General features: G+C 45.6%; 1 protein-coding gene across 1 annotated transcript in view; it reads left to right on the forward strand.

Annotated features, from left to right (window-relative positions):
• The window catches only part of LOC116826930 (antigen WC1.1-like), a 41,544-nt gene that overhangs the window by 3,229 nt on the left and 21,270 nt on the right, over positions 1 to 17,045 (forward strand). The window contains 1 exon segment of the mRNA XM_075062035.1: positions 16,280 to 16,352. Coding sequence (XP_074918136.1) covers positions 16,280 to 16,352 — 73 coding nt within the window.

Raw genomic sequence — 17,045 nt, forward strand, 5'->3', positions numbered from 1 at the left:
CATTTGCATGGTCACCCACAGCTCCCAGTGGCCACAGTCTGTAATTCAAAATTGTAGCCAAAATGTAGTCGTCTGCCAGTTTCCCAAAAATATCTCAGGACTACTCTGAATAACTCTGGGGAGCTCCATCTTTTCATTCACTTATTTCACCCTGTTATAATTCAGATAGTCCAGAGATGAAGGATCTTCCCCTGAATCCAGACTTACAGCTTCTTCTCACAGAAAACAAACTGAAAGGGTCATTAACCACATGGACTCTTCTTGGTTGACAGAGAGTGAGGAATGAATTTAGAGTGTTTGTTTCCAATCATCACACACAATGACCATTTGCTTTGAAATTAGCACTTTTCTGTGAAAATCCTACATTTCCATTCCACAAGGTTTCTTTCTCCTTTGATGGGTTATTTAGTTACAGGGCTATACACAGTGTAAATGTTTCCTATTGCATTATAATGGGATACAGATAAGTGAGAACAATGCAAATAACATCCTACGAGTTTTCTTGAAGATTTAACACTCTTATATATTTACACATTTAATAATTACAATGACCAACTCTAATACACAAGCGATTTGGCCAGGCTATACATTTGTAAGCATTCAATGAGACCTGGGGCTTTGGCATGGGCTGGCACCTGGTCTGCCAGCATCACAATCAGAGTGCAGGCTCATCTGTTCATCCCCCGCACTCTGTCCAAGGGAGACTGTCTTCTCCTATTGGGCCCAGGCCGTGCAGAAAGGAAACCACCTGATTGAATGTGGAAGGGAGAAGAATCAGACTGGGATGAGAGGAGGAGAGTAGAGTGGGACAAGGAGCCTGTGGGGTGGCTGAGGGACAGACGGACATTCCGAGACTGGATACTGGTGGGAAGCGAGAAACTGGGTCTGGGAGAGAAAGGGGGAGATGGGAACTGGCTGAGCAAGGAGACTGGGTCTGGGAGGAGGGAGGGGGAAGAGACTATTACTGGCTAGGCTAGCTAAATAGAACAAGAGTGGGGGGATACAAACTATGACTTGCTGAGCAAGGAGGCTGGGAGCAGGGGGAGATTGGGACTGACTGGAGAAGGAGTCTGGGACTGGAAACCAGTGGGGTGGAACTGAGTTGTGGTTGAGGAGACACTGACCAGGTAAGAAGCCAGAGTGTGGGGAGAGTCTAAAACTAAGTGGGCGATGAGACTGGAATAAGCAGCCAGGGTGGGGTGGGGGAGACTGAGAGCAGATCTACATAAACATTCAGTTTGTGGCAACCTGGGCTGTAAATCTTCCCTCCACTGTCCTGTCAGGCACCAAGTGTCCATGTGGATCTTGCTGCCTCACACTAACAGTTCCCTAGTGAGCTTTGATTTACTCCCGTTTCACAGCACTAGGGAAACCTTAGTGCACAGCAGCAGGGTCCACACAGACACTCAGTGTGCAGCAGGTTAGTGTGGGGTAAATTTACATCCCAGTGATTTACATCCTGCTCTGTCTGCTGGATATATAGGCAGAGGAGATATGTTCACGTAAATGCAGTTTGCTCCTGAAGTGTTTCCCATTTCCAGCTAGCTGTCAGGGGAGAACTCATTCAGACTGTGCTTCTATCAGCAATTTCCTAGTATTTCTACAAAATAAAAAGGTGGGTTGGGCAGGAACTTTACAAAAATGAGCTTCATTGTCAGGACTTTGAAACTGCAGAAAACAGATCGACCTTCACCAGTGTAAATTCTCTAACCTGGTAATAATACCTGCAATGCCTTGTGCTGCACACCTAGCAAGTGCACAGCAGGGAGTCCCGCTCCTCTGAACCTCACCAGGAGGAGGGAGCTGCACAAGAACCAAGGGGCAGCAGAGCAAAAGTCCCTTCTGTGCACCTTTCTGTAATGTTGCACCTGCATCTCAGCTGGAGCTGCACATTTGCAGTGGGAATAAAGTTTAAGTTTGTAACAGGTAGCTTGAAGGGCCGGGCTGCCAAGTGGTTGATGCCCCTGATCTCCAGCCCATTGTTTTCAAGGTCAATTTGCCTCAGTCTTTTAGGCAGTGGGGAAGGGAAACCCAGGCCTTTGCTCTCCACCAGGTCCCAGCCCAGGGTCCTGCATGCATCTACCTCTGAATAGGGGCCCCCCAGCAGGGATCTAAATCCACTTCCCTGGGTTACTTCCTATCACTGTCCCTTTTGTTTGGGGCATGGCCCCTCTAGTACCATTCGCTGGGTGGCTTGTACCCCATAGTGCCTGTCGTGGATCTTGGATGCCCTCTCATCCCAGGCTCCTTCAGGTAGAGCAGCTGTAAGTTTGGTGAGACTGAACCCCACAATGTCTCTGGGCTTTAGGGACCCAGTTACCTCAGTTGCTGGAGGCTCCTAATCTCCTCCACAGCCCCCCTTGGCTAGGGAGACAGTGCTTACTCCCTGGTGGCTGCCTCGGCTAGCAGGCTAGTGACAATTCCCCTAAGGTAGGGAGGTGGATCGCTCCTGCCTCTTCGCCAGTCAGCCCTCAGCTGAGCCAGGCTGTCCCTCCCACCCTGCCCCCCAGGCCTGGCATTGGCTGCAGGTACACCGGGTGGGGGTAGCTGGTCCAAAGGCTCCCTTAAACCCCTGCCTGTGCTTGGCAGGGTTAGTTCCATGTGACTATGCTGAAGGTTGGAGAGGAGAACGAGTCTTACATGGCCCCTTATGTTATGTCCTTTCGCTTGTCACTAATCCGGTCTCCCTGGATAGAGGTCAGGCCCGCTCATAGGGCCAACCCAGGGTTCTTACAGGAGGCAGCTATGCGTTGTGTGAGTTTGCTTTGTTAAACTAGAGTAAGCAAACAGAAAAAAGGACTCAGATTGAGGGCGGCCATATCAGAATTTAGTTCCAATAAGATACACCAGTCTGGATGCCATCACAAAGCTGAGCCCTGTGCACCCTTTGACGATTCCATTAGGCGCTGGGACATATACGCTAACGCACAACATCTACTGCAGTAAGAAAGCCAAGAACCACAGTAATGGAGACTGTCTCTTTTGTGGGAAGAGTGTTGTTTGCACTCGTTTTCCTAAGGTATTGCGACTTTTTGAGAGATGCTATTTCTGTCAGGACAGCATTCTCAAAAATCGTTGGTGGACAACCTCAGAGCTCCCATAATGTGTTTGTTCTCAGTGGATCTAGTGCACAGGGCAGTTGTAGATTGCAGACTGGTATTTAATGGAATAATTCTGAAGGCCCCAATACTGAGTCCGTTTTTCTGTTCTCTCAGTCTGTACAAAGCAACTCACACAAAGTCAAGTAAGCTTGGCCTCCTCTGAGTAAGACCCTGGTTTGGCCCTATGAGCGGCCTGCGACCTCTATCCAAGGGAAGACAGGATTAGTGGACAAGAAAGGACTATAACCTATTAGGCCAGGAAAGGACTCGTCATCTCCAACCTTCAGCATAGGACACATGGAACTACCCTCCAGCACCCGGCAGGGGTAAGGAGCCTTTGACAGGCTAGGCCCCAACTCCGTCCCTGACAGATACTACCTAAAGACAGCTTTCACAAAATAAAGCACAAGTCTCCTTGCTTGTGAAGTATCGAGCAGGTGTTTGCGGAGAGTAGGTCAATAGCTCTGGAGTTGGGCCCAGGCTTTATGAGAAAGGACAAGGGGCCTGGCAGGTAAATGATCGTTTTATTGGCCCAGTGTCTGCTGGAAAGACAAACTTTGGATCTGACAAGAGAGCTGGTGGCAAGTCGCAGAAAGCTTGCGTACCTCACCAACAAGACGTTAGGATCCATAAAAGATATTCCTCACCCAACCTGTCCATTCGCATACAGTCACGAGATATCCAGTGTTAATGGTCTCGATTTCTGGATGGTTTCATACAACGTTGGCCAAAAACGGATGATCCTCGCCGCCGAAGGGTCACCAGTACAGCTGCACCAGAGCTGGAGGGTGGCATCAGAGAAGGAAGTCGAAGCGGTCGCGGGTGGCTATGTAGAGTCAAATGTAGAGGCGGGTTTGTAATGGGGATGAGGTCCCCGCGGAGTCCTCAGGCTTGGGATTGGAGCTAGGCGAAGCCAATCAGCCGGACTGATCGGCAGATCATGGTTCTTGGAGGATAGCTCGGACTACAGCATATCGACGGGAGTATGGCGTCCGAGTACGACTCAGGAGTCTGATCTGGAAACCATAGACCTGCCCAAGCAGTATACAGAATTCCTGACGTGTCAGGGCTCAGCTAGATGGAGAAGTTCTTTCTTTTCCTTCCTCTCTCTCTCTTGATGATGCACTGTCAAGGGCAAGGGCAGCTTCTCCTCAAAGCAGGCCACAGCCTGGTGAGAGGAGTTGTATCATTGAGATAGGTATATTGCTCCGTCCCGCTGCTTGTGATCGTCACATACGCTTCATCCTGTGGAGAGTAGCTTTCAGTTCGATGATCTGTGTGGGCAAGTATTCTCTGACTACACAGGTTGGTCATCTTGACCGAGCCTGGGTGAGCTAAGACGTAGAGAGGCTTGTCTTGGGGAGAGGGTGACTGTATAGTTAGCGTTTTGGTACATCGGTGCCACATTGTTCCAGCCAGGCGAGTGGTGAGTGTGGATCATTGCTTCAATGTTAGTGACATTGGCTTCAATGAGGATGCTGGTGTTACTGCAGCAATCTTCCCACTTGTTCCAAAGGATCTTCTAAAGGCATCATTGGTGGTACCTCTCCAGACTATTGAAGTGCAGTAGATAGGTCACCCAGGTTTTGCATCTATAAAGGAGTGTAGAATAACAATTGTCTCATAGACCTGGATCTTGGTGTCCTTCCGTAGGACACAGTCTGTGAAAATGTGCCAGACTAGTTTCCCAAAGGAAGCACTTGTGCAATGGATCCTGTGCTGATCTCACTGTGAATTTTTGTATTTTGAGAAAGTTGGCTAGTGAGGCAGCAGAAGTCCTCAATTCTCTCCAAGGTCTGTCCCTTGATGGTGATTTCTGGTGGGTCATGTGCAAGGCCTGAAGCAGGCTGAAGGAGCACTTTAGTTTAGTTTTCTTAATATTGAGTGAGAATCATAGGCGTCGGTAAGCTTGTGCAAAAAAATGCAGTGTGGATTGAAGGGCATTCTCAGTGTGTGTGACGATGACAGAGTCATCGGCGTACTGAAGGTCAGTAATGGATGCCCTGAGAACCTTAGACTTAAAGCGGAAATATCAAAGATTAATAAGCCGCCCCTCCATTCTGTACTGAATGTGAACTCCGTTAATAAATTTTGGAGGGCAGACAAATCTGGGCAGCACCTTCCACAGGGCTTTGCGATTGACAGTTGAAGGCCTTTGTCAAATCGATGAAGGCCATGTACAGGTCCTGATTTTGCTCCCAAGACTTTTCCTGGGTTTGGTGGGAAACAAAGATCATGTTGGTTGTCCCTCAAGATGGTCTAAAACCACACTGAGATTCTGGCAATATTTCCTCAGCAGCAGGAAGTAATCGGTTTAAGATGATACGGGCGAGAGTTTCCCCTGCTGTAGATAGCAAGGCAGTGCCACGATAACTTCCACACTCCAACTTATCTCCTTTTTTAAAGATGGTAACAATGTGGCATTTCTCAAGTCTTCTGGAATTTTCTCATTATACCAAATGTGAAGAAAAATGAAGCTCCCAACAGCATAGCTCTGAGGATCACTGAAGGACACAAGCCCCTTCATCACAACAAAGTGATGGTCCCTGAAGAGGGGTTGCAGCTGTGGCAAGATGTGTAACCAATAAAATTATGCTGAAATTATTCTCCTAGCTGCTATGGGTCGGCAAGGCATCAGACACTAGAACTGAGATGAGAGAGACTGTTTCCACCTATTGGGCCCAGGCAGTGTGGGGAGGCAGCTGCCTGAATTGAACGCAGACCGGAGTGAGGGGGGAAAGTAGATGAGGACAAGGATACAGGGGGAATATTCTGAACCTGCAGGCTGGTGGATGGAGAGAAACTGGGACTGGGAGAGAAAGAAGGAGATGGGGATTGGCTGGGCAAGGAGGATGGGACTCAGAAGAGAGGGAAAGAGACTCAGACTGGCTAGGCAGGGCAATTAGGACAGGGAGTGTGTGGGGAGAGACTGTGACTTGCTGAGCAAGGAGATTGGGAGCTGAAGAGACTGAGACTGACTGGGGAGGAGTGTGGGACTGGAAACCAGTGGGGAGGAACTGGAAGTGAGTGAGGAAAAACAGATCAGATCAGGAACCAGGGTGTTGGGGGAGTCTAAGACTAACTGGGCGACGAGACTGGAATAAGCACCCAGGGTGAAGTGGGAGAGACTGAGAGTAGATCTACATGAACATTCAGTTTGTGGCAAGCTGGGCTGTAAATCTCCCCTGCTCTGTCCTACCAGGCATCCAGTGTCGGTGTGGACTGTGCTGCCATGCTCCGAGGCCTTGTCTGCACTACCCCTTAGGTTGATTTAATTATGTCACTCAGGGATGTGACTCCCCCACCCCCCCGGAACATAAGTTACATTGATTTAAAATGTTCTTCCATCAATGTAATGCGTCTTCATCAGACGTGCTAAATCAGCACCACTGCATCGATGCACTGGCACTGGTACAGTGAGGTAGGGAAGACAAGTTCTAACCGTTCCCCAGGGAACAGATCTAGTCCCGTTTCAAAGCACTAGGGGAATGTTAGTGCGCAGCAGCAGGTTCCACACAGACACTCACTGTGCAGCAGGCTTGTGCAGGTTAAATTTTGCCACAAACTAAGTGTTCATGTAGAGAAGCCTTGAGATTAGATGAAGGAGGGAAACTGGGGGTTGGGGCAGACAGGACAACCCAGCACAAGTGTGGGAGTGAGAAACAGATCAGATGAGGACCCCAGAGGGGAGGGACTGCACAGAGAACAGGGGGGAAACTGGGACTTGGCTGGGGAAGCGAGAGGTGAATTCCAGGACTGGTTTGGCAAGAAGACTGGGTCTGGGGATGAGAAGCTTGAGAAGAAGAGACTGGAAATTGGTAGACAAGGAGAATGGGACTGGAATGTAGAGCAAGTGATGGGGAAGAGACAGGACTGGGAAAGGGACAGGTTGGAGGCTGAAGGAGGAACACGGGAAGAAGGGTCTGTGACTGCTAGAACATATATCTCTCCAGAGCCTGGAATGGAACCCAGTATCCCTGAGTTTTGCCATTCCCCAGCTGTCAGCAAATATCCGTCAAACCCTCCAGCCAAATCTTCTGATTCCCTTCTAGTGCTGGTCCACAAAGAGGATGACAACCTACTACTACTGTCAGTTACTCCATTAGCTCCAGTGGCAGAGGTTTGTGTGGTGAATCTAAAGGCTGAAAATCTGCCAATGACCCATGGGGGTGGCAACATGATTCCACAATCTGGAATGTCTATTTTTTCAGTTTGCTTTTTTAAAAATGTAGGAAATTATGCACAAAACTTTACTTTTAAGGAACATTAAGTTTGCAAAGTTGAACCATAAAAAATGAGGAAATGGCACAATTAAAGTGTTTTTGCAACTCTTATTTTGGCCCATCCTTACATATGCATTAAGATTCAGCCTTTCATTACATGATAACTTGCTATTTACTCCACAGAACCTCTGCTTCATGCAGCACACGGAATTGACAGTGCTCTGAATCAGGGCTGTGGAGCGAAGGATGAGGTTATCTGTAGGATCCCTGCCTCATTTGTTGCAGGAATTGTGAAGTGTACAGTGTATGAGGCAGGGAATTGCAGAAAGAGAAAGGAGAGTCTCTTATTAAGGCAGTTGAATGTTGCCCTGGGGAATTAGGGTCTATCCCTGCGTCTGTCACAGAGTTCCTATGTGATGCTTGGCAAGTCACTTAAACCAGATGTTTCACAGGTGGTCACTAATTGTGTGTTCCTCATTTTAAGGGTGCCCCCCTTGAGACTGAGTGTCTGATTTTCAGAAGTGCTGAGCACTCACAGCTCTAAACTGAAGTCAGTAGGAGCCGTGCTGCACAAGCCAAAGTACTCTCAAATGTCAGGATGTGGGTATCTCATGTTGGGCACCCAAAATCGGTGGATGCTTTTGATAATTTTGGCCATACCGTCTCTGCGTTTGGTTCCATATGTTTAAAATGGAGACAATTACACTTCTCTACCTCCCAGGTGTTGTCAGCTGTTGTCTGTGTGTGTTTTATCTCTGTGCATGTTTTCAGCTCTGCACAGATAGCTGATGCAGCAGGCCTCGATGAAACTGCCCAAGAAGACCACAGACTCGGTTCAGTGGCAAAGGCACTTGTTCAGGTTTATTGCTGACAAAGCACGGTACTAGCTCCCCGGATCAATGTCTACAGATACACTGGCACCTCTGTGCCTTTTACAATGGACTTGGCTCAGTGAATGGTGAGACTTTCCACCCCCACCTCCTCACTCCGAGGCCAGAAGAAGACTCCGTCTGCGACTTGTCTTTTATACTCTGATAGAAACCAGTTATGTCCTGCCCCTCAGACGTGGTTAATTACCACCCTTTACCTGGTACATTTTGGTTGGATCAAAACATCTCTATCCATCACCCTGTCACCCGGACCTTAACATTAGGAGGGGTATCCCTGTATCGTCACTGGGAAGCGTGTTTACACCATAACCCTGTACCAGAGTGCTCTGTTATTACCCTTCTGGAACGTGTTTGTACACATGCCAGTGCCTCTCACTTCTCATGAGTGTTTGTGTTTTTTCAACACCAACCATGCTTTTGCCAAGTTCATGTTCTGGACAACGAACCTGCACCCATAGTCAAAAAGGGACTAATGAAGGTTTCACAGGCAGGTACAAGTCTGGCCTTCTGAATGTTTGAATGCTTCTCTTTGAAACCTTAAATTTCTTTTTATTCATAGCTTTATAGATTTTAGGGCCAGAAGGGAGCTTTAGATCTAGTCTGAGCTCCTGGATAACAAAGACTAAAGAATTTAAAGCAATTACTCCTGTACTTCATCTGAACTTGTGTTTGGCTAAAGGATATCATCCTGAAAGGCATCCAATTTTATTCTGAATACTTCAGGAGCTGGAGAATCTTCCGCTTGCCTTGGTAGTTTGTTCCAATGTTTCACCAGTATCACTGTGAAAAATGTCTGCCTTACCTCTAATAGGAACTTATCTGGCTTTAACTTCCATCCATTGGTTCTTTTTATGCCTTTCTCCACTTGATTAAGAAAACCATTAGTATACAGTGTTTTGTCCATAGAAGTGCTGGGCACTCACAGCTCTAAACTGAAGTCAGTAGGAACCGTACTGCACAAGCCAAAGTACTCTCAAATATCAGGATGTGGGTATCTCAATTTGGGCACCCAAAATCAGTGGATGCTTTTGATAATTTTGGCCATACCGTCTCTGCGTTTGGTTCCATATGTTTAAAATGGAGACAATTACACTTCTCTACCTCCCAGGTGTTGTCAGTTGTTGTCTGTGTGTGTTTTCTCTCTATGTGTGTTTTCAGCTCTGCACAGATAGCTGATGCAGCAGGCCTCGATCAAATTGCCCAATAAGACCACAGACTCGGTTCAGTGGCAAAGACGCTCGTTCAGGTTTATTGCTGACAAAGCATGGTACTTGCTCCCTGGATCAATGTCTTCAGATACACTGGCACCTCTATGCCTCTTACAATGAACTTGGCTCAGTGAATGGTGAGACTTTCCACCCCCACCTCCTCACTCCAAGGCCAGAAGAAGACTCCCTCTGCGACTTGTCTTTTATACTCTGGTAGACACCAGTTATGTCCTGCCCCTCAGACGTAGTTAATTACCACCCTTTACCTGGTACATTTTGGTGGGATCAAAACATCTCTATCCATCACCTTGTCATCCTGACCTTACCATTAGGAGGGGTTACTGTGTCCCTGTATCATCACTGGGAAGTGTGTTTACACCATAACCCTGTACCGGTGCTCTGATATTACCCTTCTGGAACGTGTTTGTGCATGTGCCAGTGCCTAGCACTTCTCATGAGTGTTTGATTTTTTTCAATACCAACCATGCTTTTGCCAGGTTCATGTTCTGGACAATGAACCTGCACCCATAGTCACAAAGGGACTAATGAAGGTTTCACAGGCAGGTACAAGTCTGCCGTTCTGAATGTTTGAATGCTTCTCTTTGAAACTTGAAATTTATTTTTGATTCATAGCTTTATAGATTTTAGGGCCAGAAGAGAGCTTTAGATCTAGTCAGACCTCCTGGGTAACAAAGACTAAGAATTTAAAGCAATTACTCCTGTACTTCATCTGAACTTGTGTTTGGCTAAAGCATATCATCCTGAAAGGCATCCAATTTTATTCTGAATACTTCAGGAGGTGGAGAATCTTCTGCTTCTCTTGGTAGTCTGTTCCAATGTTTCACCAGTATCACTGTGAAAAATGTCTGCCTTACCTCTAATAGGAACTTATCTGGCTTTAACTTCCATCCATTGGTTCTTTTTATGCCTTTCTCCACTCGATTAAGAAGGCCTTTAGTGTATTTTGCCCATGGGAAGGTACTTATACACTGCATCAAGACACATCTAGGTCATCTCTTTGATAAGCTAAACAGATTGACCTCCTTAAATCTCTCACTGCAGGGCACATTTTCAAGCCCTGGAATCTTTATTATAGACCTTCTCTGTGCCCCTTCCAATTTTTTAATATCCTTCTTACATTGTGGACACTAAAAGCAGATGCAGTATCTGTCTCCCCAGTGCTGTACACATAGGAAAAATCACCTCCCTACTAGAGCTGGTTGGAAATTATTTGGCAAACCAGAGTTTTATTGGGAAATGCCAGATTGTTGAACTCAACATTTATCATCAAAGTGAATCGGGTTCAACAAACTTTCTCAAAACCACAAGCAGGGTCTGGTGGAAATGTCCATGGTTCCCTACCAGGTTCCCTGGTGGCTCCTGTTAGTCCTGCCATGCAGATTGTCCCAGGGCTGGGTACCCCAGTCTTCAAGGATCTGCAGCTCTGGGGCAGCCCCACCATACAGATTACTCCAGCACTGGAGACCCTAGTCTTTCTAGGGACTGTACATCCAGGGCAGCCCTGCCAATGCTTTCAGGCTCTCTGCCATGGGATAGGAACCTGAAAGCCCTTGGAATCCCAGCTCTCACCAAGCCTCAGCTCCGGGGTCTGCATCAGGGATCCTGGAAGTCCTGGGATGAGGGCCCCTGGTAAATCGGGGATTGAGTTTCCAGGTTAGGAATCTCCAGGAAATGATTTGGGGCTCCTAGGTTTAGGAGGGCCCGAAATAGAGGTTTGGCGGGGCCCCTAAGGGTTAGGGGCCCGGGAAAGGGGGATCTGGGACCGCCTGAAGTTAGGGGCCCGGAAAATGGGGTTGTGTCCCTACCCATGGCCCCTGGAAATGAGCTTGTTGGGGCCCCTGAGAATTAGGGTCGCCTGGAAACTGGGTTTCCGGCGACTATCTACAAAATAGCTTGAAAAGAGAAGGAAGATAGCAGGAGGGAGCAATTGATAGACCCCGAATTCTAAGAATCTTGGAAGTGGTCATTTGCGTTTTTAACAACTGGTGCCATCCATATTAACACACGCCTCTTCGCCACAGGATAATCAGATAATATATGCTTCACACCTTCAGTCTAGCAATTCACAGTCACTGATTCTTACAAAATTAAAGAACTTGCACGGAATGATCCATTACCTGAGCATATGGACCAAGCTCATATCTTGTGCGTGTTCGAGCAGCTGTCTGGACTGATGTCTAATTACCTGGCGACAGGTACCATGGTGGACTCGTTCCCCACGCACTGGAAACTCGTTCAGCCGATTGGGTCCTGCTTCTCCAACGATGAGCTCCCCTAGGATAGACAGAAGCGTTCCACATGTAGTTCATTACAGATAAACGCTGCAGCTTTGAGATCAAAGTGGGCATCACAGACTGTGGTCCATGTTTCCATCCTCTTATTTCCACACGTCCCGAACCAGGCACTATGCCCTCCAACCAGGCGGAGGGCTAGTGACCCTAAAAATCAATGAAGGCAGAATTTAACAAGGCCTCAGAGTAATGCTTCTGATGACCATAAATTTGCCTGAACACCAAATCATGCCGTGCGAAAAGTCAAGCATCAATTAAATAAAAAAGCAATATATACAGATGAAAACAGTCAGTATTATATAATAACAATATACATTAGATTTAGAAGTGTAAAAATGATAAAGGACTAATTATATCAGGGAAAATCAAGGTTGCTGCATAAGGAGACTCGTAAGACACTTTTTTAAGTATAGCTAGGAACAAAACAAAAATATCAGAGTGGAGTAGTTCCACTGCATAGTCAAGATTTTAAAATTTGTGCACGACAATGTTGAAGAAAAGGCAGAAGTACTCAATAAACATTTCTGATTTTTGGAAGTAGAAACAGATTATCATATTACGTGAAAGATGAACTACTCTTCAGTTTCATTTGGACTGAACTCAGGAGGAGTTAAACAGCCTTTACTATTTTATATTAGCAACCTCAATAGCTGATAAAATCACAAGAAAAAGAAAATGTAGGTGGAAGGAATCTCAAGGATCACTAGTCCATCTCCTCAACAACCAAGGGAGTTTTAAGTATACCTAGGCACGCTACCCTGAAAGATATTGTCTAAATCTTGTGCAAAGTCACTGGTGATGGGATACACAACCTCCCTATATATCCTTCCAGTACTTAATTATCCCTATAGTTAGAAAATTTTTCTAATATCGAATAGAATCTCTTTGTTGCAATTTTTAAAGTGATTGTCAGTCCACCCCTGGGATATGACTAACAATGACAAACAATCTTCAGTTTTTTGAAAGACTATATCATCATCCTCAGTTTCTCTTCCTCACTAAAAATGTCCATTTTTTCAACATTTCATCATAGATCATGTTTTCTAAATCTGTAGCGTCTGCTGCTCTCCTCTGGACATTCCAGTGTCTTATCTTCCATTAAACAGTGATTCAAAACTGGAACAGGACTCTCACTGGGCCACACCATAGCTAAGTAGAGCGAGAATTACCTCCTGTATCTTACATATAACATTCTGTTAATACAACAAATGACATTTCCCTTTCCACAACAGCATCACAACTTTTCAGATTGTGATCCCTAATACACTGCGGAGATCATTTCGCCCAACTGCTGCCTAAGCCACTAGTTCCAATCTTTTTGGCACCATTGATTTCTTCTCCTCTGAAAGAGTCGTAGAGTGCTGTGGTTCATCTTTGTCTTATTAATTTCAAGTTAACTGACTCAGACGCCAAGGCGTCTCCAAGTTATTACAAGATCATTTGGAAATTTATAAGCCCTGCCCTCCAAAACAGCTTCAATATCACCCAATAAATGTAAAGGTACTCTCTCTCTATCTCCATCATTTATGAACTTGTTGAACATACCAGACCCAAAGACAGTGTTTATTTTGTATTTATCCATAGGAACACAGCTACCCACAGAGAAAGAATAAAAGCAACTAAGGCTTTACAGAACCTATGTCTTATCCAAAGCCTCAGCCTTTCCACTCACAGAACTCTGCTGACTCCAGCTATTCCCAGGAAACCTGCTTTCTGGGGATTGTGTTACAGTTTCCTTCCCTGGAGACCCGCCTCACCCCTCTGTTTCATAGCGGACTCCCTAGTTAAACATGCCCAAGCTCCTCCTTTTAAGATTTCCACCTTAGGAACCCCTCCCAAGGAAGGGGCTTGTTGCTCAGCTTGGCAGATGCAAAAGTTTCAAAAAAGTCCTGATGCCTGTATTGACAGTTAAGTAGCCAGTAAAACTGGGTTTCTATGACACCATTGTCTGGCGGTCCGGGATATCTGGGGAGTTCAGATGGGGGTTACCCTTTGAACTCTGGTAGGAAATGGTGAAAATAAGCAGTAAAAAGAGACTGAAGGTTGCACAATAAAGTATTGACAGAAATACAGATATAGCCCAGTTCTTTGCAGGGGTAATAGTAGAACAAAGAAAACAGATACATGAGCTCCCAATGTGGATAACTGCTGCAGAAACAGCAAAAAGATGAATCTCTGAATGTATAAAGAGGGAGCAATGAGTACACGCTGGGCAGAAACGCAGGATTTTCCAGTGTAGCAGGAAATTTCACTATTTAAAAATGTCCTGTGATGAATATCCAGCTAAATTTTGTTTTGGAAACTCCAGCCCATGGTGTAATTCCACATGAATTACTCCGCAGGAACCACAGATGAGGGAGTGATGTTAGGGATACAGATATCAGACCTGTCTGCAAAGAACTATACTTAAATAATTTAGGTGTACTCTTATCACTCAGCTAGTTATAGAGGTATAAAAGAAAGAATCAAAGATCACTGTCGTGTGTAATGGCCGTTCTCTTACTGTGACAGGACTAAGGCCTCTTAAGATGTAGTTAGGCAGCCATAAGCTGAGAAGTGTATGGTCCATCCTCACATTCCAAACTACGTCACATTGAAATAAGGTGCTATGGGGCTGTTAAAGGAAAATACAGTCCTGTCCTGAAATTCGCTATCAACCTCCCAGAGAAAGGGAAGAGGCTAGAAAGATGTAAAAGAAAACTTAGTTTAATAGCATCCTGTCTGGCAAGAAACTTACTTATCAATAGAAAGCTGGAAAGCCCTTCATGTCTGTATAGAGTAGTTGCTGAAATCCAGTCACTTATGGTATTGTTGTGTAATGTTTTAGTTGCATGGTTTCTGTCTGGTTTCTGTAATTGTTTCCATCTCTGTATAAATTATATTTTGTTGGGTGTAAATCAAAGAAGGTGGGGAATATAATTGTTGGATTGGGGGTCAGTTTCAAAGTAAAAACGATTGGTTTTAAGGTACAGCTAAGCAAAATTCAGTTTTACTGTATAGTCCTGCAGTAATCAGGAGGGTGGGGTAAATGGGACAGGGACTTGGGGTGCGAATTGGGATCATTTGCTAAAAGGGGTGAATGGGCACAGGGGGATGGAACAGAAACAGGGACCAAGACAAGGCTCTGGTGGTGTCAGAGGCTGGGAAGAGGGAAACACTAAAGAAGGAAACTGAATCCATGCTTGCTGGAAGTTCACCCCAATAAACATCAAAATTGTTTTGCCTTTGGGACTTCGGTATTGTTTCTCCTGTTCATACCTACCTAACAGCTTTCTGAAATTTGCCTGTGGCTATATAACCAACATACGATTTTAGAAAACTAAGGAATAAATACAAGTGAACTATGGGGGTCACTTGCAACAGCATGGAGATAAAAAGGAGTTTGGTTCTATGGCAAGAGCCCAATTACAAGGTAATCCTGTTCATACCCATCCGCTCAGCCAAATTCACACAAATAATTTTCATTGGCCCCAGTGAAGAAGGAAAGACAGGATTTCCCTCAGCGTATTAGTTCAAAAAATAAGCATACATTAACTCCCATGGAGGGGCATACTTCGCACCCTCAAGAGAGTCACATATGGTCAGGTTCTCCTCTCACTGAGGCGAAACAGTTATTTTCCCCCTAAACGACTTACAATAGGAGCAGGATTTTTGGGGATCCATAAAGTGAGAACCAAGAAGCAAAAATCAGATATTCCAGAGAGCAGGATGACCGATAAGAAGCATTTATCTTGGCCCATAAATGGGCGAAAACCCTCTGCAGGTAGAAAACTGGCCTCCTAAAGAAAATGTTCATGGGACTCCTGCAGGTGTAGTTTAATTGATAATACAAAAGACGACTTCTCACAAAGTACATGATGACAAGAGTCATAAACTGTGACTCGGACCTAAACTCCTAGCCACCCTATTAATTTTGCAGTCAAAAGTCAGAGTATCCCTTTCCTCGGCCTGATACCCACTAATCCTCTAAGCAAATCCATTTTTATGCTGGTATGACCAACTAGTGACTTTAGTTAATTACAGAGAGCCACTACTATTCATGAAGCGAATAAGAAGTGTAAGAATTAGCCTCTTTGGTAACGTTGAAAGGGTGTGTCCCTGTGGACGATGCTGGCAAGTGTTCAACTGGCAAAACCCAATGGCTCCACTGACTTCACTGGATTCCCGACTGAATACTGTGCATATTGGCACTATACGGCCATTAGATCCTAATAATATCCAAGTCAATTCATGTACCAGCCAGGTCACAGAATAAAATGACAGAACTGGGAATCAACTTAATTGTAGTTACTGCGTCCCCAGGTATATTAGAGAGTATGACAGCTCGTGGGGATGGTAATAATATTTCCAACAAAAGATATTCACTTCACCCACCTTGTCTCTCTAGTACGAAACTAGGTTTCCATTACACCCTTGAGAGGTAGTAGACTAAGGGGCTAGTATTAATTCTGAATAAAGTGTCCACTGGGGGTAATAGTTTTAATAACCTAATTCCAACTTAGAGAGTTCATACCGTTCATTTAATCTCTGATTAAAACTTTCTAGAGTGTCTCCCATGAATATAAGCCGCGCAACAAAGACAGCGAGTTTCTCAAACTGCTGGTTGGGGACCATAAAAGTGGGTTGCAACGGCCATTTTTAATTTGTGTCAACCCCAAGGCGAGCTTAATTGTGTTGCTGAGGGCTACGGAAGGGCTAAAGGCAAGCCTTCACTGCTAGGGCCACACAAGCTCGAGGGCTCTCGGTGCCTGATGGCTGGGCTCAGGTTACACGTCCCCCCGGCAATGGGAGAGTGGGTGCTCTACGCTTTGGCCCTCCACCTACCGCAAGCAGGCGTTCAGGCGTGGGCTTAGGCTTGGGTCCTCCTCCCGGGGGTCCGTTTACTATTTTGTTGTCAAAGGGGCGTCGCGGTGCAATGAGTTTGAGAAACACACTGCCTTAAAATATGCAAAACATATGTAGTTCATATGAAGTTATAGAACAATGAAGGCAAATATAAAAGTCATTTGTCAGAAATGAATTAGTATACAGCGAGGTAGTGAGACTGATCCATAGAACACCATGAGGGCACAACCACCAAAGGTATCTGAGTGTTTATATGGCTGTGCTCTGCAAGTTTGTATTACATAGTGCTGGATAGTCTCTGGTAATGAGTCCCACAAATTTGGTTAATTAAGCACTGAAAGTTGCCAAAGCGTTATCCGAAAACTAACACAATGCCTTATCTAAGAGAATACCCACCCTCATGCCCCCTTCATTCTCTGTACACCTCACCCTTCGTGGGAGCGGCACCCTCACAACTGGTCTCACG

Source organism: Chelonoidis abingdonii, chromosome 1, assembly GCF_003597395.2.
Source record: "Chelonoidis abingdonii isolate Lonesome George chromosome 1, CheloAbing_2.0, whole genome shotgun sequence".
Classification (NCBI taxonomy): domain Eukaryota; kingdom Metazoa; phylum Chordata; order Testudines; family Testudinidae; genus Chelonoidis; species Chelonoidis abingdonii.